Source organism: Schistocerca nitens, chromosome 4 (assembly GCF_023898315.1).
Source record: "Schistocerca nitens isolate TAMUIC-IGC-003100 chromosome 4, iqSchNite1.1, whole genome shotgun sequence".
NCBI lineage: Eukaryota > Metazoa > Arthropoda > Insecta > Orthoptera > Acrididae > Schistocerca > Schistocerca nitens.
In genome coordinates, this window is record NC_064617.1 from 320,040,486 (window position 1) to 320,063,856 (window position 23,371).

General features: G+C 40.6%; 1 protein-coding gene across 1 annotated transcript in view; it reads right to left on the reverse strand.

Annotated features, from left to right (window-relative positions):
• LOC126252278 (sialin-like) overlaps positions 1-23,371 on the reverse strand; it is a 72,584-nt gene that overhangs the window by 15,148 nt on the left and 34,065 nt on the right. The window contains exons 5-6 of the mRNA XM_049953151.1: positions 16,328-16,460; positions 8,930-9,171 (exon numbers count right to left, since the gene is read on the reverse strand). Of these exons, the coding sequence (XP_049809108.1) occupies positions 8,930-9,171; positions 16,328-16,460 (375 nt within the window). The remainder of the gene's footprint in view (positions 1-8,929; positions 9,172-16,327; positions 16,461-23,371) is intronic.

Here is a 23,371-nt window from a genome sequence, read left to right on the forward strand (position 1 = left end):
GCAGTCGGTAAAACTAATTACTTGCAGAAATGAAGCAAACGTCAAGTGGTTCCCATGGGCCATTGCCTGGGCAGGGATCAGTTTCTGCGAAGCATCCTTCCCTATGTTTCAAACACCCCTTTCTTTGTTCATGCAGATGGATAGCGCATTGCTGTAAAATTGTTAACAGTTATTTGTAGAATTATTGGTACCGTGTCTTTGACCAAAAAATAATGCCTTGTGTGTAGTAACGAACGTGTTAAGCTTTTTGCTTCCAAAAGTATCAGTAGCGGCCTGATAGTATCGCACGCTCGTAAATATCTTTTTCTGATAATTTTACGTAATTTGTTTCGTATCTTCATGTAGTATGTTACATCAGCGCTTTATCGATCTTACACAAACATGTTAAACAGTAAACCAGAAGATATTGTCCCCCTCCTTGGCCGACTGGTCAGCGCGTCTGATTGCCATACGACGGGCGCGGATTCGATTCCCGGCCGGATCGGAGATTTTCTCCACTCGGGGACTGGGTGTTGTATTGTTCTCCTTATCATCGACACACAAGTTTCCCGAAGTGGCGTCAACTGAAAAGACTTGTAACTCGGCGGCCCTACTTCCTCAGGTGGGGACTCCTGGCAGTCAATGCCACAGAATCATTTCATTTACAATATTTCCGTAAGAAAGGTATGTCTGACCACAATGGATTACCGGCTAACGTCGTTCTTCAGATGTCTTTTACGGAATGGAAGATATTATGTCACTCTGCAAGAAAGAATATGCAGATGGAAAGCACAAAATAATGTGCTACCCTATAAAGTCTCCTTCCATACAACATCTGTACTAATAATCAGCCGGTTTTTGTCGACAACAAATGGCTCTAAGCACTATGGCACTTAACATCTGGCCGGCCGGAGTGGCCGTGCGGTTCTAGGCGCTACAGTCTGGAGCCGCGTGACCGCTACGGTCGCAGGTTCGAATCCTGCCTCGGGCATGGATGTGTGTGATGTCCTTAGGTTAGTTAGGTTTAAGTAGTTCTAAGTTCTAGGGGACTGATGACCACAGCAGTTAAGTCCCATAGTGCCAGAGCCATTTTGAACTTAACATCTGTGGTCATCAGTCCCCTAGACTTAGAACTACTTAAATCTAACTAACCTAAGGGCATCACACACATCCATGCCCGAGGCAGGATTCGAACCTGCGACCGTAGCAGCAGCGCGGTTCCGCACTGAAGCGCCTATAACCGCTCGGCCACAGTGGTCGCCTGTCGACAACACGGTATTTATCTATAGGCATGATGCTGCAGTAACTTTCGGGGAGGTAGAAAATAAGGTCGATCGTAATGTTGCAGAATTATCCAGTTATAGAGGGTCGCCCCTACTCGTCATCACCGAACTCGTCGAGATTTACCGTATTTGGAAAAAGGGAGGCAGAAATGAAATTATATGTTACCTGTAACGTCTAACACGTTCCCCATTGCCAGAACCTAAAGCAGCTGGGTGTAAAATTGGACTACATTCTGACTTTTAAGCCCTACTGCGAGGATACTGAGTAATAAGAAACACCAATTGGGGAGTACATACCAATATCTTTTGCACATCAGACCTAGCACTGCGTTTTTCAGCCGCTGAGTACGTCGCAACAAACTGGAGAAACTGATTCCATATTCATCTAACATTTAATGAGACAACTATTAATATTAATACTAACGGATGGATATTAACGAAACTTCCTGGCAGATTAAAACTGTCTGCCGGATCGAAACTCGAACTCGGGGCCTTTGCCGTTCGCAGGCAAGTGCCGTACCGACTGAGCTACCCAAATACGACTCACGACCGTCCTTACCGTTTAATTGCGCCACTACCTCATCTCCTACCTTCCAACTTCACAGAAGCTTTCCTGCTTACTTTGGAAAACTAGCACTCCTGGAAGAAAGGACATACCATTCTGAATATGAAAGGCTTTCTTAAGACAAACCCCAGACAGAAAAACCTGCCCACTTACTGGCATGAAAGCCCCACATATCAGGAGAACTGTAGCAGAAAAACTGGAAAAGCAGGAGAGAGATTCACAATAGTTAATATTGGAAGGCCGCCGTAATTCAGAGACCCCTGAAGATTCTCCTAGAGAAATCGGCACCAATTCCACCGTCGTTTTCACCTGAATCTCATCACATCGACTCGTGGAATAGAAGATCACCTGGTCGATTCTGCATTACCATGGATACTCCGAAAACTGGTTACCACATTTCAGTTGGGACATGGGAGGCGCTCAAACTAACAATGGGAATGAAGAGGCACAAAACCAACATGTAGAAGAGCGTCTACACTGAAGAAGGCGAGATATGCGACTACGATGAAGCGCAGAATTCCAAACACCTCTTAGTCTGCAGCGACGTGCAGATAAATGTTCTGTAGGGGGTTTGTTTCTGCAAATGACAAGACGCAGCCCAACTTTGGATATAATCAATGTAATTTAACTATAACTGTAGTTATAGTTGTGTTTTGAGTTGTCCATCCGTGTTTCAGTCTAAGGTAAAAGAAAAAAATGGTATGTTAATACCACCGGAAATTACCATTTCCGGTGGTATCACTCGCTTTACAAAAATGGTCAGTTCTTCTCCCCTACGGTGTCTACTTTTAGTCCCATGTATATTACGTGATCAACATCGCGTGTGTGAACACTTATGACCATGTCCTCCCTAGAGTGGCCCTTCACAAATCGAAGAGGCCTAATTTTAGTGGACTCCACCATTGTTACTTCTTTTGTTCTATCTGTCCCCGTTTCGTTTCGTAGAGAAGGCCACAGTGCGATTTCAGTGTCAGGGATTACATACAGTTCTACCCTTGTCATTGGTGTAAGATCGTGTGCCTCATCTATAGAGACTTCATATCGCGTACCTCATCTATAGACTTCTTTGTTATAACGACGTGAACAAACTTTCGTGTACATACAGCTTACTATGGCTAATTTATTCACTAGCATTATGAGTTATAAGATTTTACAGTGACTACAACATTCAGGGAAAATGTAGTAAGAATGCGTCAATCTCTGAAACTATACATCGTTTACTAATTGAATAAGAGTGGAATAGTTTCTGCATATTCGATTCGTCGTGGGAATTTTAGCAACCACGCTGAAGACATAAAATGTTGGTGTGATTTTACCTGAACGCATTCACAATGTCAGGTACAAATTTCGGCACATAAACAGTTAATGAGTTGAACTTTAAGGCCAGAGCTTCTAACTCAACTCTTTATATATTATGCTACTATTCTATCTTCTTATTTCTTCTTTGATGTGGCCTTCCACAACGTCTTCCCTTGCATCAACATCTTCATTGAAGAGTAGCATTTGCATTCAATGTCCTCGATTAATTGTTCGATATATTGAAATCTCTGTCTTCCCCCACAGTGTTTGCTCTCTTTCGCTCCCTCTAGTTTGACTGAAGATATTCCCTGATATCTTAACACATACCCTGTCACCGTGTCCATTTTTTTAGCCAGTCTTTCCCATACAGAATGTAATGGGTAAAAGTGCAGATATTTTTAGTGGTGACTGAGAATAGTGTACTGAAAAACATTACATCAACATTTACTTCACTTTCAACCTAATAATTACACCTATTAGGATTAGTGTGTTTTTGGGTTGGTTAGTACACCAAGTACATGATGTAAGAGCAAGCCATTAATTTTTATTTTCCCCTGGGCAGAAGATGAAGTGTTGAAGTGTGGAAGTGTGGACGACGTAAAGTGGTTGCCTATACTGACAGGAATACCCACTTAGTGATGCAGTTACGATCATGTATATTCCTTTCCTCGTTGATCCTACAGAGAACTTCTCCTTTTCTTATTTTATTAGTCCTACTAATTTTCAACATTCTTCCATAGCAACATATCTAAAACGCTTCTATTCTCTTTGTTTCTGCTTTACCACAGTTCATGTTTCACTTTCAAACAATGTCGACCTACATGCTGAGAAATTTCTTTCTCAAACTAAGGCCTAAGTTTGGAACTAACAAACTTCTTTTTACAATATGGAACATGGCTGTTCTTCAGCAATGGTGCACGTTGAAACTTGGTAGGATTGAAAAATAACAGTCAACAAGTTGTAGAAATGCACTGAAGCGCCAAAGAAACTGGTATAGGCATGCGTAATCAAATACGGTGCTGCGGTCGGCAACGCCTATGTAAGACAACAAGTGTCTGGTGCAGTTGTTATGTCGGTTACTGCTGCTACAATGGCAAGTTCTCAAGATTTAGGTAAGTTTGAACGTGATGTTACAGTCGGCGCACGAGCGGTGGGACACAGCGTCTCCGAAGTCGCGATGAAGTGGGGATTTTCCAGTGCAACCGTTTCACAAGTGCACCGTGAATATCAGGAATCCGGTAAAACATCAAATCTTCGACATCGCCGGGGGCGGAAAAAGTTCCTGCAAAGACGGGTCCAGCGACGACTGAAGAGAATCGTTCAACGTGATAGAAGTGCAACCCTTCCGCAAATTGCTAAAGATTTCTATGCTGGGCCATGAACAAGTGTCAGCGTGCGAACCATTCAAGGAAACATCGTGTACCTTTGATGACTGCTCGACGCATAGCTTTGCGTCTCGCATGAGCCCGTCAACTCAGACATTGGACTGTTGATGACTGAAAATATGGTCGGGCGAGTCTCGTTTCAAATTGTATCGAGCAGATGGACGTGTACGGGGATGCAGACAATCTCATGTATACATAGATCTAGCATGTCAGCAGGGAACAGTTCAAGCTGGTGTAGGCTCTGTAATGGTGTGGGGCGTGTGGAGTCATATGGGATCCCTGTACAGGCGCACTGTACATTCATCAGTGATGGCGAAGGGGTGGGTTACGTCAGTAGTCATGGCAATAGAATGTCTGCATGGGTCTCATCGGTAGCAGTTCCTCCGCAAACAGCATTCCAGCGAAATGAACCTACTCTTTCAAGATTATTCATAAGTATCTTCACAGCAGAAACTACGAAATATGCAGAAAATAGCCTTGTGTCAGTGGATAGAGACTCCAAGTTCTTAACTCACGTTACAGGTGCTCATTATTGGCAAAATTTGCGATGCACCAAACGTCAGTGCGTTGTGCAGTTCACTGAAGTCGCTGATACGAATTGCTCAGGAAGGTGCGACAGCAGCCCGCTTTGGATATCTGTTCACTGGATTGCCTATCTGCAGACATGAAATGATTTGATGCATAGCAGATGATTTCTCTAGATTTTCTGACATGTCTTTCCCATAACGCAACTGTGCCATGTCGTGTATTACGAATCGAAATTTGGAGAGATCCCCTATCCAATGATATGTTCCATTTTTTTGTATGTCGCGTAGTTGTCTTACATTCATCTTCTGAAACTCTGGAGGTACTCATGTATAGCCACTGTATATCCACTGACGGTTACATGTTGGTTCCCTTCCCAGTAGCGACCTTTACATTGGTGCTGGGAGACACTGAATCTTAACAAACATGTGTTTATCATAGTTATATTATGTAAGAGTTAACGAGCTTGTTGATGTACTAGTAATGTAGAAAGAAGCGTGGAAAGAAGGTACACAGTTAATAAATGGTTTCTGTTCGGAAGTTATTCAGGTTTCACGTTAAAAATGTGATAGTTATGTAAGAGCGAGCTAAGGAATCTCATTTCGAACAAAATTTGCCACATCGCTATAGATCAAACATGAAACGTTGCAGAAGTGCGGCTATTTAACGCCAGCCAATCAACGACGACTGCACAGAAGTCAACATTTTTCACGAACGAGATGCAAGAATTTTCGAGGCAACGATCGTTTGTGACAAGCTGTTAATTTTTTTCGAGGATTACATCAAAATTTCTCTAAAGATCTACTTTTTAGCAGTGTTGGGAGCATATATTTCGAACATTTACTGTGAAAATAATTAATTTAAGAATAATAAGAGAGTTCAGATCTAATCCCTTTTTGCTTTCCATCAGTAGCTTACTCTATTATTGTAATCCTTAGAATAAAAGTTAGTTACTGATATACTTGTTAGAAATTGATGTTCTCCACACATTAATAGAAATTGAACACTCGGCTTTAAGATTCCATCATCAAAACCAGCAGACCTCCCAGCAACTCATGCCGAAGAGCTTACTGCAATAATACATGTATAGTGCAGCTTAATACTGCAACAATTTAGTGGCGTTACAGTAATTTATTTAGTAGTCAAGCTTTTGTCTATAAACAAAGCAGAAAACTCGCATGTATGGAAGCAACTGTGGATATCAATTGAAACTTTGCCTAGATTTTTACTGTTCAGCTTAAGCAACTACCTCGACCTAGTTTAATCAGTAACTGCACTGTCTCTAAATTTTTCTACGTCAATGTGCAAAAGTTCCGACCTCTCAGTCACTATTGCAAGTGCTAATGCTGAATGAGTAAGGTTTGGTTCTTATGTACTGGCGGAAGAGGCTGTTATCGAACTCTGATAGGCCTTTGAACGTGAGGAGGAGGGGTGTTAAACGCCCTTTATTCGTGTTTTCATTATCTCTTTTCATTGGTGGAAACAGACGTTCTTGACTAGTGTTTGCCTTATTGTTTGCCACTGGTGGAAAAAAGCTAATGGGAAACTGGCAGTCGTTGTGACGTAGTGGTGTTTACTTGCTGCGTAGTGCCGGCTGGAGTATGCCAGTACTCTTCACACTTATGGCCGCTGTGGTCTCACTCGTGCCTGTGTGTGTTGCATCTTGTGAGCTGCCCTTCCATAGTGCTGTTACTGCCGACAGCCAAGACGCTGGAAGTCGGCGGTACGTGTGCTCTCTATTCATGCCGACTGTTCGCTTGGCTATTTCTATCGCCTCTCTAATCTTCCTCCTGAACATAAGAGGCTGTTTCGCCAGTACACAGGCTTCTCTAAATTCTATCTGTTTGCCGCTCTCATCCTAGTATTCTTCACTGCTGACTTGATGTGCTGTTTTAGTTGGATAAATCTTTCATGTTCAGATACACATGTGCTAATGGGTCACCCCGTCTCGCCTGCATAAACTAGTCCACACTCGCACCCGATTTCGTAAATTCCAGAAGCATGTAGCCTTTCAGTTGCATATTCCGCCAGTATACAACAACCAAACTGTTCTCACTCAGCAGTTAGCAAAAAATAAAAAAGAGAGAGAGGAAACGCCCTGAGGAAGGCGACTTGCCATAGTGCCCGAAACGTCGGCCGTCGTACACACACATCACAAATCCAGAAGAATTTTATTTACTGTGACAATTAGAGATGGACCAACTGTTTCATCCTTGGGAACTAGTTCACTGGTGATCGCTCTTTTTTGGGAACCGTTCACTTTTACTCGTTCACCGTTCATTTGTGCTTGTTATGTGGTTCTTATGAAAAATTAGTAGCACAGGTGACTGAGATGGAAGGCGCCAAGAAGGGGCACTTGCCTCCCCCCTGGAGTACAGAATTTTTATTCATAACAGAATTCTCACACACTTGTAATTTTCTTGATTCTGCAAAACCTCTCGTTAAGCCAGCTGCAGCGTTATGTGGCTGATCGCAGTGAAATAATATAAGGTGGCGCACGAAAAACCGGCCCAGAGTACAGACTGCTCGCCAGTTACGCACGATTTGTTGACCGCTACGATCACAATAGATAAACATGTAATAATTAGGCAGAGAAGAAATAACAAAAAAGCTAATGCAAACAACAACCTACTAGCAATAGATGATGACTGGTGGGTGACAATGAGAGTCTAGTACTCGGGGCCGATTTTTCGTGCGCCACCCTGTACCACTGAAATAATATTGTAGAAGTAATCATATTCTCTTTACAAAATTTGACACCAGACACTCGATTATGGAGCGGGGGCTTCATTCGGTTGTAAGTCGGTCTGCCATCCATAACAATGAACATGCCCTTTTACCTTGGATCAAAAAAAGACGAAAAATGGCCACTGTTGTGTGCCGTGCTGACTTCCTTTGCGTGTGTAATAACAAAAAAAATCTTGCCTTTTTACAAGTATTTCTTCTGCTATTTATCGAAATAGTGAAGTAAGCTGATATGCTGTTTTGTTACCCGAAAAAATGTATCTATTACATACCACGTAATTTTAAGTAATTTATGTAATTATAAAATATATTTTAATTACCGGTCATGGACGCTGAATAGAATACGAAAAGAACCAGAAGTTCAGAGTTCAAAAAAGGTTTGAAACTGATCTAGAAAGGACGTGCGCAGCGAACGAAACGAACAACAACTCGATACTGAACTACGAACAGACGGCAGTGGAACTGCGACGAGTGACCACACGAAGAAGGCCGAGTCCGGCCGAGCGACCTGAGACCAAGACAGACGGGAAAGGGACCGAGGCTGGAACGAGACCGGCCGACGTGCCGTTGCGGGAACGAGACGACCGTTTCCCGTTCCTGGGAACTATAAGTAGAAATCAGCGACCGAAGTGAACTATGAAAGACCGTTCCTTAGAATTCGTTCCTCGCCCCTTCCGTTCATCTTGGCGAAGTGTTCCTTTGGACCCGTTAGTTCGCGAACGTCCCATCTCTAGTGACAATGGCCACAGAAGCATATGCTTACAGTAACTGAATTCTACAGTATAACATTTTCGTGCGTTCCTCGTTGGGGACTGCTGTGTCACAGCCATAGCACCACTAAACTACTAAACTTCTTCCGAACAGGCCATGAAGGCCCAACGGTACCGACCGGCCGCCGTATCATCCTCAGCCCACAGGCGTCACTGGATGCGGATATGGAGTGGCACCCCACTATCCCGGCCGTATGTCATAGCACCACACTGTTACATTTTCGAATTATGGCAATTTGGCAAATAATGCTCGATTCGACTTCTACATCCCTTAAGCTGCTCTGAGATTCAAAGTGGTATCTTTTTTTAATCACTTCCACAGTGTGGACCAGGTGTGAAGCTGCTTCTACTTGCCACAAGTGATATGATATGACGTACATTTTCATTGGTGACAGCTCCGACGACATAAGGGACAATGATGCCCGATATGTTGGCGAAGGTGTTGACGAAGCCGACGAGAGTGCCGGCGAAGTTGGGCGCTATGGCCTGCATGTTCATGTAGAAGGCGGAGCAGTGTGCGGCCATGCAGAAGCCGCCGAACGCCAGCAACGCCACGATGGCGGCCGAGTCGCAGCCCACCAGCGCCACCACCACCAGCGCCACCGCGGGACCCAACAGACCTGTGTGCAAGAGGGCGTCATTGTCGGCTCAGCTCTTCTGCCAGTCATAGGACACAGCATCCAGTGCAAACTAAGTTGCAGTACACCTGTACTGGCTGCAAGTACGGCTACTTAAATGTACACTGCAGACAGTCCCTTCGTATTTACCTCATCCACCACTTCTTACTGATATCAGTTTTGAATCTTCACATTATTGAAATTAGCCTGGCTGTGTAGTTGCAAGTCCAATTTCAACTATTACAAATTCCTCAGCCTGAAAACATTACTCTTCAACGTAAAAAGATTCATGCCTGTGCTGAACATTGCCAACACACTGGAAAGACTGTCCTAATATTCAGTCTGGGTTTTAAAAATTCCATTTTCTACAAAACGCAAAGTATTTCTTTTTCTTTTCTTTTCCAAAACAAGTGTCAGTACTATGTGATTTTAATAAAATATCTAGAAGAGTACATGAACGATTAAATACCTGTGACCTGTGTCAAAAATCTGAAGTAACCAATTAAAAAGTAGAGGTCCCATGTGGTTCATGTACCCAATGAAGTATTACAACTAGTAGCATTAGATTTGTTTGGCCGATCATCAGGAACACCAAGAAGTTTGCATTATATTCTAGTAGCCCTTGAACTGTTTTCTAAATTCATTAAATTATACTTCATGAGAAAAAGCAAAGGCAAAGCTCTGTGTGATAAAGTGATATAGTATTATTTTGTAAAAATAGGTAAAACTAAAGCTATATTATCTGATAATGGGTCAGAATTTATTTCCAAGAAATCGGAAGCTAGTATGCAGATTCAGGAAGTCGAATTAAAGTACATGGCCACTTACTATGCAGAATGCTACACAAGAGGGAGATAGGGAGATTTTGTCAGACTTTTGCCATGATAAGCATAGAAATTAGGGAAGACATTAAAAGTATATTAATCTTGGGCTCAAAAGTACAGGATGTACAGCTACTCAAATTATGGAAGGAATAAAAGAGCCTAATGTTATTAAGGAGAATGTCAAATTCCCTTCCAACAGTTATGTCTCATTAATAGAAAAGCAATGGTTAGCAAATACCATATACAACAGCAAACCTGTCAGAAAAGGCACAGATAAAGTGAAAACTAACTAAGATACAGTAGGAGAACTGGTGTTGCTTAAGTCACATGAAAAATGATAAGAAATTACTACTGAAATTTGTAAGTTTTATTATATACACTTAGGATGCTGAAATGTGACTGATATACCTGATCAAAATAACCATTACCTGATTTTTCCTAAATCGAAAAGGAAATACGGAGTATAATACATAGTGGACTTAAAACTGTACAAGAACTGAATGTGTGAATTAGTGAAATATAGAGGGTACAATTCTGTGTATACCAAGAGACTATGTGATTACTAATATAGAAATGGACATTGTAAAAGTAGACTGTGCATATTTCCAGATGAGAGAACACTCCTGCAAAAAAAATTGGACTGTGAGTGTTCAGTTGTAAAGCGATGACCTATACTAATTTTCAATATCACATATTTATTAACTGATTAAAATACACAGGAATACACAAGAATACACAGGAACAAGCATAGTGTGTCTAACACCATACGAAATGTACTTTTTCTGTATATTGAAAATGAATCTTTTTTGACTGAGATCTGTGGCGTGACTTCAAGATTTTTGCTTATTTCCTTTTTTGGTGGTGCTAATAACCAGTTCAGGGAGTGTTGTTATGTGAGAATGAACACATTTGTGATGCTCTTCAGCAACTTGAATGTGTTAATAGCTGTGGTGCATCAGCAGATCCTTCTTCTGCTTCTACACTTTGTCCTGTTCAGGTTGAACAGCAAGTGTTAGGTCAGTTACAAAACTGATATTTGGTCAGTCTGTTTTGGAGTAACTATTGGCCAAGAGGGATGAAAATAGAGTAATTGCAAGAGGATTCAATAGAAGACTGGAGGCTAGTGAGAAGCAGTTTAAAAAGCCTGATAAAATACTATGGATTAATGAAAAGCTATTTGAAAGAATAGATAAAAAAACTAGAGATTAATGAAGTACAATTCATAAAGTCAGAAGCCAGTAGCAAGATTAATAATAGAGAATTGGATAAGGTTTTATTAGTGAAAATAGAAAGTAAAGCTGTGGATCACAAGGAGATTACTGACAGATAAAGAGAATAGGTTGAAAACATTAGTGAAGAGGTGCAGGGTAACTTACTGAGTTGGCCACACAATTAAAGGAAGAGTTACATATGGAGTTTGATAAAAGAATTTCTAATGGTGAAGGTAAACTTATTACTAAGGAAGAAGTAAGAGTCAGTTTCAGTTGGTTATTGATGAATGAACTAAAAAACATTTGCAAAATAATTTTCAAATTTTAACACAAGAATATGAGAGGAATACAACAGAGTTTTCAAATAGATTTAAGGGTGAACCTGATCAGCAAGTTGTTACACAAATTCAAGAACAGATTTTAAGTGATGCCACAATTTTTGAAGGTTTAGAAAATAATTTTGAAGAATAAAAGCGTTCTACAACAATAGTCCAACAAAGTAATATAGCAGGTTGATGAGCTATGTTCTTCTGATGTTCATTTAGTGGCAAATATTGAGCTGAAGTGTAGTGTTGTTCCCTATCAGGATTGGTGGGTCAGAGAAAGTAAGGTCACTGTTAAGATTTAAAAAAGATCAAATGGAAATTAATAAGAGAGGAAGGGAATAAGAACAAAAGTTGAACGAGAGATTTACATGTTGAAGAGAGAAGATGGCTAAAGATGTTGAAGGTCCACAGCATAGTAAGGGCCATGTACCTATTGATGAGGAATACTCAAGGCATGAAGATGAGCCAGTTCCTTTGTTTCATTATGAGTGGAGAAAAACTCATTCTGGGTGTAGTGATTTTCATAGAGACACTGTACATGGTGAAGACATGTCTAGTTCTGATCATAATCATTTTTAACTGTCAAATAGTTTCAGTTTTGTTAGAAATTCGCCAACAACACTCATCCTTGACTGGATCAATTCGATTTTTCACTCCAACCTATTTGGCCTTTTGGTCACAAGATTGAATTTGTGAGTGAATACTTGAAACATGAACTACTGTACATATGTGTACAATGATTATAACCTGTGCATCATATGAAGAGTTTAGGTACTTACTCTTGTCTGGATATTGGTCTGAGGCAGCCCAGGATAGGGTCAAATATACAATTCTATATACGCAAAATTTTAGCAGTTCTGGATTTAGTGGTCTTGTAAAATCCTTTGAATACACATTGTTAAAAAAAATCGATTCCTATATAATTCTTGCGGCCCAGCTTAATTCATTTATATTTGTCTTATGAAACTTCCTTCACATTTACATTCAAATATTCTTGCCATTTATATGAAAGATGACTTGGAGGGTTTTCAGAGTTTGTAACAGGAATTGGAGAATAACAGTGGGGATGAGAATAGCCATGATGGGAACAATAATCGTTTATGCTGATCCTAGGACGCAACAAAATAGAAATTACCGTCATCAGTGATATGATTCACATTGGGACAAGTATTGCAATGACAGGTGGAGGCATCAGGACAACAGATCAGATTGCAATGTGTAAAGTCATTATAGGAGAAGCAGTAGTAATAGCAATGCTAGACTTTAAAGTAATTACAGAAATGGTCATGGGAATGATAGAGATTCAGGCCTATGCATTGTGTAGGTGTGATCATTTGAGCCATGGAATAATGTGTGGGCTGTGAGCCCATCGCCACATGACTGACAAATGCATTCAGCAACTAATTGGGTGCTGTGAATATGGTGAATGTATGAAATTTTAAAATGTGAGGGAGGTTTTCCTCTAAGAGAGTGTGCAAATTCTATAGTGGGTCCAATGATCCAAATAGATATTTATGCAAGTATTATATGTTTCATTTTTGGTATGGGTAGCCAGGGGTCCATGATGAGTGAGCTGGCGTTTCAGAGATGTAATGGTGTTAGTTCATGGCCTACTCTTCGTTTATGGAGGAACAAGGTGAAGGGGCAATCCATGGAAGGAGTGTTGAAGTAGCCTAGACTGGCTACTGATGTTATATTGGCAGTTATTTTTTGTCTACATGCCAAGATATGATGGACTTGGGTCATAGTGAAGTGTTGGTGAGTGTAATGCACTACACTGAAGTTAAGTGTTTTTGAGTGTGTGATTAGGGAGAAGAGCTCAAATGACTGTCTTAAAGTTCTCACAGGGGCTACATTGTCTTTTGAATCGAGGTCTGTTGTAAATACGAGTATAGACAATACAGTTCTATTACTAGATTGCCAAAGATGTGTTAGTACTGAATAAGACAGTATGAACTGGGATGACTGTATTTAGGAGGTAGATATGGAAGTAAAACGAAATATTTTTGAGGTACTGCATCATCATTCTTCAGTGTTTTCTGAACACCCTGATGCTATTAAGGGATTTTTATACCAGTTCAAATTTAAGGAACAAAAGAGATTCTTTGTCAGACAGTTTCGAACACCAGTAATCTACAAAGAGAGAGCTGCAGCAGAAATTGAGAAAATGTTGTAGTAAGGTGTAACTGAATCTTATGTCATCTCATATAATAGTCCATTGTTAGTTGTGCCAAAGAAGGCAAATAGTTTTGGGTTGATGTTGGATTCCAAGCACATTAATACAATTGTTGTGCCAGAAACATGACCATTGATGCGAGATGAGTTACTGAATAAACTTCAGGATGTTAAGGTTCTATCTTCAATTGACCTATACTGCTACTGGAAAATTTAACTGCATCCTCCATGTTGAATGTTCATAGCATTCTTATAATATGGATGTTACTATTAGTTTTGCAAGTTACCCATTGGGTTGAAAATCATTTCAGCTGCATTTACTGGAGGTCTTAAGAGCACTCTTCTGTCATATCTCAGAAAGACATTGACAACATACATTGATGAAGTGTGAATGGTAGAAGAGAATTGGGGGAAATATAATAAAAAGTTCTGGATATGTTGTTGAGTGTCTACAAACAGTTTGATGTAACAGTAAATTTGGAGAAGTTGTAGCTCAGACAGGGACAACTAAATTATTGTGAAACTTTGTGACTGCATGAAAGATTTCACCTCTAATTAGAAATTTTTCCCATTATGACAAAGAAGCAGCTTCATCGAATTTTGGGATCTAACTGTTTTTATAATAGGTTTGAATCTGACTGTTCTGGCTATGCCAGATTTGTGTACATTGATGGGTAAGAAAACTAATTGTGAGTGGGATGCCCAAGCACAGACAGTATAAAACAGAATGAGATTTTCACTCTGCAGCGGAGTGTGCGCTGATATGAAACTTCCTGGCAGATTAAAACTGTGTGCCCGACCGAGACTCGAACTCGGGATCTTTGCCTTTCGCGGGCAAGTGCTCTACCATCTGAGCTACCGAAGCACGACTCAGGCCCGGTACTCACAGCTTTACTTCTGCCAGTATCTCGTCTCCTACCTTCCAAACTTGCACTTGCCCGCGAAAGGCAAAGGTCCCGAGCTCGAGTCTCGGTCGGGCACACAGTTTTAATCTGCCAGGAAGTTTCAGTATAAAACAGGTTCCTTTGGAGGTTCCTCTTTCTCATCCAGAGTTGAGTAAGGATTTTTACCTAAGCAAGGACATCTCTAAGATGGTTTTTGGTTCTGAACTATTCCAGGAATTTGAGGTAGATGGAGTAGCATACAATCCTTTTTGCAAGCCGCGTGCACATGAAGTGTGAAATATTCATTAACTGGACTTTAGCGATTGTACTGGCCTTTGTGAAAGTTAGGTGCTACTTGTTTGGTGCAACAACCAAGGTTTGTACTGAGCACAGAGTGTTGGGACTTTTAATGAGTGTGAAACTGTCTCATGGTCGCTCTGTCTGATGGTTACTGTGTCTTCAAGAGTTCAGTTTCACGACTGTCTGCATTCGTGCTCGATATAACATGGTTGCTGATATGTTTTTGAGGTCTTTTATAGGATCTCAAAGAAAACAATGTCAGTATCACGTATTTGGAGAACGTCGCATTTAGTAATGTCACTATGACTTCTCTTTAAAACATTGCCAAGGGGCAAGAGAAGGATATGACATGGAAGGAGATAAAAGCAAAGCAGAGAGACAAAATTTTGTACGTGGCTGCACGTTCAGAGACAGTGAATAGTTACAACTGAAAGAAAACAACCCTCGGTCACTATTTTTAACAAATTAACTGGGTTTCAACACTGCTAGGAGTATCTTCCTCAGAATTTAAATGATGATGGCGAGTCACTAAGGGCGACTAGGGGCTGCTCGTCATCACAGTTTTATCTTAAATATCTTTGTGACTAATGCCCTTTTGGCATAATTATTATTTTATAAATGACATATAAGTACTGCTAGTCTTTCACGATGATTCCGTACTTATACTCTGTATCATACGCTTTTAGTCATAATTCTGTGAGCATGTTATAGACCATTCTTTGATTTAAATTCTGAGGAAGACACTCCTACCAGTGTTGAAACCCGGCTAATTCGTTAAAAATTGTGACCGAGGGCTGTTTCCTTTCAGTTGTAAAGTAGAGAGATCACAACAATGTTTCCATTTGGCACTTATACTTAGTTATAAATTACACCTTGCTCAAGCAGAGAGTTGGAGATTATTCACAGTGGACTGTGTGCATTCCTAATGAGTTGGTCAATAATTTGGCTTCGAGTACTCTCTCAAGCTATACTTGCAGTCATATTAAATAAACAAATCAATAGATAGTGTGCTCCCCAATCGGTTACCGAAAATCCAATTGGAAATCTAGCTGAAATGGCTCTGAGCACAATGGGACATAACTTCTGAGGTCATCAGTCCCCTAGAACTTAGAACTACTTAAACCTAACTAACCTAAGGACATCGCACACACCCATGCCCGAGGCAGGATTCGAACCTGAGACCGTAGCGGTCGCGCGGTTCCTGACTGTAGCGCCTAGAACCGCTCGGCCACTCCGGCCGGCCGTTGGAAATCTAGAAATTGCTAAACAGACCCCGAGATCATTCTGGATAGTGAAATAATGACTAAAAATAATTATTATTTACGCCTTTTTTAATATAACGTGTCATTTACTGCTTTCACTCACTAACTAGCACACTAGATAAAAACTCTTGCAAAGAGGGTCTAAACACAAGAAATAAATACAATGCGTAAACTTACCTATTCCGTTTATAATACGGAAGCCACTAATTTTTGACACATATCCCTTCCGGTAAATGAAGTCGACCAACCATCCAAACAGCAAATTGCCAACTGCGCCGGTGATTTGAGGAACAGAAGACAGGATACCATTCTGTGTAAAATACAGGTACTTCGATCATTTTTGCAATACTCTAGAGAGCATAAACAACTAGATGGATTAGTAACAATTTGTTGTCACATCTGTTTATTTGTGCTGCCTATACTTTACATCATTAATTAAAACTAACAAGGGGAAGCCCTTAGCTACTGCCAACAGATTCGGCTCATATTTGGCAGGTTGCTTCTGCATTAACTAAAACGAAGACTCCAAGATATTTTGGCTCAACAACCGCTAGCTTTGACGTGCAGTCGACACAGAATTGACGCGATTGATGGATAATAATAGATAATTGAAAACTGAGAACTTTTCAACCACATATAATGCGTCGCAAACGTCTAATTACACAGAAGTAGACGAAAGAAACTCTTTCGGCTGCCGCTTACGTATCCATAAGCTAAGAGGTGTTAAACAAAAGAGCCGATGGCGTAGCGACAAAGTTATCTGGCTGCTGAGCGGAAGCCTGTGTTCGGTTGTCGGCTTTATTCTACAGTTTTTTTATTTGTATTTTTTCCATTTCGAAATTGATAGGAACAGGATGGTTAAAGAGGTAAGTAAAATAATGGGGAATAATAATAAGGTAGGCAAATAAATGTGTTAAATGATTTGGCCGGCCGGTGTGGCCGAGCGGTTATAGGCGCTTCAGTCTGGAACCGCGCGACCGCTACTGTCTCTCACTCTGTTACATGTCCTCATTTTCCTTCGAATAACTAGATGGATGGTAGGCCTACTTGCTTCGTAAGCATTAAATGCAAATATACTGTCGGCACCAAGAATATCTAAGGAACGCAGGCCGGTGGCCGAGCGGTTCTAGGCGCTTCAGTCCGCAACTGCGCGACTGCTATGGTCGCAGGTTCGAAACCTACCTCAGGCGTGGATGTGTGTGATGTCCTTAGGTTAGTTAGGTTTAACTAGTCCTAAGTTCTAGGGGAATGATGACCTCAGATGTTAAGTCCCATAGTGCTCAGAGCCATCTGAACTATTTTTTTAAGGAACGCAATCTACGCGCATGTACATCATTCCTTTCGAAGATTCGGAGGAAAACAAACGTGATTTAATTTTAAAATATCTCTTTTTCGGAAATTAATTTTCGAAGCATACAACTCATACGATAACATTGCCCGAAAAGTCGTTGCTGTAAGCTGATCATAAATTATGGTTCAAATGGTTCAAATGGCTCTGAGCACTATGGGACTTAACAGCTGTGGTCATCAGTCCCCCAGAACTTAGAACTACTTAAACCTAACTAACCTAAGGTCATCACACACATCCATGCCCGAGGCAGGATTCGAACCTGCGACCGTAGCAGTCGCACGGTTCCGGACTGCGCGCCTAGAACCGCGAGACCACCGCGGCCGGCGATCATAAATTATGCTGTGGATTGTTATTGCATCCGCAATTTTGAATCCTTGAAAAAAGTTTTTAACTTGGCGATAAAAATAAACATCACATAGCTGGCTGGCACACAAGTGCGCTGTCTGACGGTATTACTTCGACTGTGCGTCGGTTGACCCTCGTCATCTGTAAGCACATGGCGGTGTTAGGTTGTCCACGCCAAGAATTCAGTATCGGACAAAAATTGTTATAAGCAACGCATGGTTTTAAAATGTCCTCAAGATACGTTTTCTAAATTGTGTTTGTCAGTTTCTCAGGTTTTGAACTGGTAACGTACATATTTCTTAGCGACGGAAAATCCAGAATGGAATGTACCAATATTTATTTTTCTTACAACGAGGCTTACAAAGGATAGTTGCTACTCACTATATAGCGATGATGCAGAAAGGCACAACAAAAAGACTGTTCGAGAGTTAGTTTTCGGCCAACACGGTCTCTGTCGAAAGTAGATAACATAAACACACATGCAGACACTCACGCAAATGCAATTCACACACACACATATGACCACAGTCTCTGGCAGCTAGAGCCAGACTGATAGGCTAACTCTTAACTGCCAAAGATTGTGGTCATGTGATTGTGAGCTGCGTTTGCGTAAGTGTATGCGTGTGTGTATGTTGTCTACTTTTGACAAAGGCCTAAGGCCTAGTTGGCCGAGAACTAAGTCTCCAACAGTCTTTTTGTTGCACATTTTTTTAACGAGTTGGTTAACCAACTGCGACAAAGGTCAGTTTTTCCTTATGCGAAAAAGTGCGTCTAATGCTCGCCTTCGCAGCAATCCTTCGTTTTCTTACAACGAGGCTTACAAATTCCTTACAATGCTAGGACGTTATACCTTACTTACCTAGTCCTACCAGTTTCGATGCGGAAAAAAAACTGCGGACTACAACAGCGAATACAACACAGGTTCTCTGGTTCCCTGCCAGATGCCTTGGTCGCTACTCCAACTGCGCTTTCGTTTAACAACGCATACCTTACCGGTTCATGAGCGGTAGTCGAAAAAGTTTCTTTCTACCAGTTTTAGGAAAATACGCTTTTGCGGACCCTATCTACGTTGATGAAAAAAATCTATTTTCAATTATCCGTCAGTTCTGATTCGAATGCGCGTCATGAACTTTAGGGGTACTTTTCTCAAAAACGGGGTTATTGCGCCAAAATATATTAGTATTTCACTTTAAGTTGTATGCAAGCGACCTGCCAAATATGAGCCGAATCGGTTGACCGTGTCCGAGGCCTTCCCTTCTCTGTGTAAAGACGAGCTACCAGAGGTCGAAATGCATCGTAAATCAATAAAAATTATAAAAACTGTTTGACATAAAAATACTTAAATTAAACTTCTTTAACAATCGTACATTGTGATTGTTGTGAGCAGTTTCTTTCTGGATACAAAAGATTTCCGTTTTCTGTGACACCTAAGACACTGTTTTACATAAGGAGTTAGTAAATTAGTCAATATTTGCTTTAGTTTTTTCAATGAAGTATTGTGGGTCCGCTGTCGTATAAACTTGGATGTATAGCATATTTTTTTACAAACTGTTACCTTTGTTAATTCGACTTCTAGAGTAAAAAAGCTTCAGAAAATATAACTCCATTATCAAATGCAAGCAGTTAGTTTTAAAGTATCTATAAAAGTTATACTCCTATGAAAAAGACTGTAACATATTCTTTTGCATTAAAGACTGTGGAAATCACGTGATAATGGAACCTTACGTTCAGAAACCAGTCACTGTCCATAGCGTGAAACAGTAAAAACAGCTGTTTGGGAAACAGTTTTTCTAGTACAAGTATCTTCATATTTAGCATTTGCTCATATTAAATGTTTCTTAAAGGCGAAAATAAATTTTAGATCTGTCAACTGGACAGAAGTAACTGATGAAAAGCATATCGAAGCAAGTAGGTCAAAATTTTTCATTATACGAGTGTATATCGCATTCGCAAATTTGAGACCCTATGTGGCATGTCACGCTAACTTTATCTGAACAATGATGGACAGTAGTAAGCACAATGGATATTGGTTCTCCACAAAAGAACTCAAATCCCCAATTGGATTTCCTAATTTAGGTTTCCCTCAGTTTCCCTCAGTCATCTGAGGCGAATCCGCGATGGTCCATGTAAAAACACTACGAAATATTTCGTGCCCTAACCTTTTTCTTACTCCATCTGATGTTCAATTTCTACTGACAGCTAAACAGACAGCACACCAGAGCAACACAGGATGTCCTTAGAACCTTGCTGTCATTTCAAAAGATAATAACTTGGAAACTGTTACAGATGGACAGTCTTGGTTTATTGTGAAACGTTTACAACTCTCAATGCTCTTTTATCCCATTTGAGATTTCCTGCAGATTTGATTTGGAATATATGAAAATGGTGGGAGGAGGCCATTACAATTTGCGGCTCCTAAAACCCAGACAGCGAGCTTGAATACAACTGTGATAGCCCGAATTTTAATGTTAAGTGCGGGGTAATGCACGATACGGTGATGGGCTCATTGTTCTTCACAGAGAAACCGTAACGGGAAATGTTTACCTTGATATGCTCGAACAGTTGCTGCTACCGCTGATTGAAGAGCTGCAGCCGTCTATCATCTTCGGGTGTGATGGCGGCCCCGTACTGCGGGATGTACTGAATGACACATTTCCTGAGAGATGGAAGGGTCGTGATGATTTTATCACATGGCCCCCGCCCTCTCCCTATGCGACTCCATTACACTTTGCTTTGTGGGGTTACTTCAAGGATCACGTGTACACAGCAACAATGGTTGACATTGGTTCCGTTCGGCACTAGTCAATGAAGCAATCAGAAATGATACTTCAGCAGCGACCCCTTCTTGGGCAGAACTCAATATCGCCTTGATGTTCTACGAGTGGCGAGTAGGACGCACATTGAAATTCTGAAAATAGCTTTGAGAGCTGATAAATGTTTTACAGCAAACCATGATGCTCTAAATCTAATAGTTTCCAAGTCAACATTTTACTGAAATGATAGCGGATCTTCAAGGACACTCTGCGGTTCTTCCTTTCTCCAAAAACAAGGGCTAGGAAAATATTATTTTTCTTAGTAGAGGAATGGTCCTGTTCCCAAAAATTTTATTCGTGTTGTAAAGTGAGCCAAGTGTCGACTTGACAAATGAAAAAGTTCGTTTAAACGGTTTATCAAAGTACGTTTTCGTTCGAATGCGTAATAAGAAATACAATGCTGTGACAAATTTCTTTCTTTGACGCATATTATATACAACGAATATTCATACAAATTTCTTTTACTTACGTAAGAACGCTATTTTCGACAGATACAGAAAAAGGAAAGAAACTGAGCGGTCAGAAAGTCTAACTGTCGTGCGGAGGTCCGAGGTTGAGCTCCCGGTGTTGCCAGTGATTGTTTCGTAGGTGAGGCGACTGGAATGGGGTGCATTTATTCTCGTGAGCCCAGCTGAAGGGATACTTGAATGAGAAGCAGCAGTCTGGAAAGCTGACAACAGCTTCGAGAGTGGCACGTTAAACCTTCATCTTTAAATGATGTCAGAATGATACAGAGGCCGGTAAAAATCGCATTGTCCTCTAGGCCTGATCACGGGATTATTTTATTTTCAGAAAAGAAAAATTTAATAGTAATGTGTCCATATTTCTCTTGAAAACGACGAAAATATCGAGAAAATGTCCTATATAGAACTGAATGCTTTATGATGAGGATGAATGAAACAGCGGACGTCATATGTACACCATTAAGCGAGGATGGACGAGGATGGACTTCGTTTCCGCAAATGCGGAAACTAAGATTTCTACGATGTATGGATACTTTTAAAAAATAAATTGATTTTACGCTACGATTTGTTATTGTGGGTGAGATCTGGGATCCATTACCTAACGCAGAAATAGCGTTCATCCACCTAAACCCTAAAATCATTTGAAGAATCCTGAATGGAATCTCGGCAGAGTTCGAAACGTCATGTTGTTATAGCTGCTGAGGAAAGTGGCGTAGCTAAATCGCCAGGATCATTTTACTTTCATCATCTTGATTGCAAAAGACATTCTTTATATTTATTATATTATAGGGGGCGGGGGCGGGGGGGGTGGAGGGGGGAGACCAGTAGCTGACCAATACTACGTAAGTGTTTTGGATCAATCAGACGACAAGATAAAAGATGCGACAACATAATTAGATCGTAAAAGAAAAATCTAGACAATGCTTCTGTTCACCAAGTTATTATGTCAATGGGAAAAATGGAATGTACCAAGTTCGAATCTGTAGTTCAACTTTGTCAGCCCACACTGGCAAGCTAATGTGTATAGTCGTACAACTCCTATTAAGGTCATGTTGAGTACCTTGTTTTTATAGCGGTGGGTATATTGTACAACCTAGCTTTAGAAATAATATTACATGTATTAAACGTGAAAACTGCACTTGCGCGCGGCATTTGAATTGAACATTAGGTGAAAAGATTAGGTGCATCAATTGCAAAAATGTAACTAACTATTTTATAACTGCATTTATTTCCATAAAATTTGTTTCATTCTAGTCTGTAGCTAAACTGATCGCAGTCATCCCGTTACAAAACTTATTCTGAAAAATTTGCAACCTCCATCACACATTATGATTAAAGATACAGTAAAAATATGCTCATTGTATTAATTATCATCTCAGGGTCAGTTCCTTTGGCGTTATTTATTACTTCCAGATAAACAAAACATTGGCAGGTGGACTCTTATGGGAGAGATGTCGGGCGTTTCAGTGTTAGAAGGCAGGATGCACACAGTACTGCCCCACTTGTGGCACTTCGTTCTGTGTTTCTCCTTTGGCACTAGGACATCGCACAGATCCACCAATTGTCAGCGTACCTTGGAACTAGCGGGGTTGTGTGAAAGCGTTTCCATGGCCTAGGTAAACACTTCCTGCTGGAAAGGAGGAGTAGCTACCGGGTAGGCGACTCGCCACGACCTCTTTAAATTCGCCGTGTGGTGGACGGTTTCCTTACAAGAAAATCTGCCATCATTCAGATGATTTTTGGTCCTGACAAAATTCTGCAATACCTTGATTTCACCAAAGTCAAACTTCATTTCGAACTGAACATATGGTGGTTCATTGGAGGAAAGTTGGCTGAGAAATTAAATGGCACATTTGAAGTTTAATCGAATCTGTCTCAGCGCATTTTTTTAAATAATTTAAGCATGAGAATGAAGGGGAAAAGGAAATATTTGTCCTTCTCACATTCGTCACGTTGAGAAGTTCGGTTCTGTTGCAGTCTTTATTTTGGCAGACTGTAACAACACAGTTAACCATCAAAAGTCAAGTACATTGTTTTCCATATGCCTTGGATGACTCGTTTGCTTATATTTTTCCTCAATACGTAAGCACCAGTTCCTACCTGTATAACGGAATTCTTGTTTTCTTCGATTGTTTCCAACTTACGCATCGCAAACTCATTTATGAGTGCTGAAATGCTAGCACTACTATCTATGGATATTTATAGAGACTCAAGTAGTAATGACAGAAATCCACAATGATTAGCACTG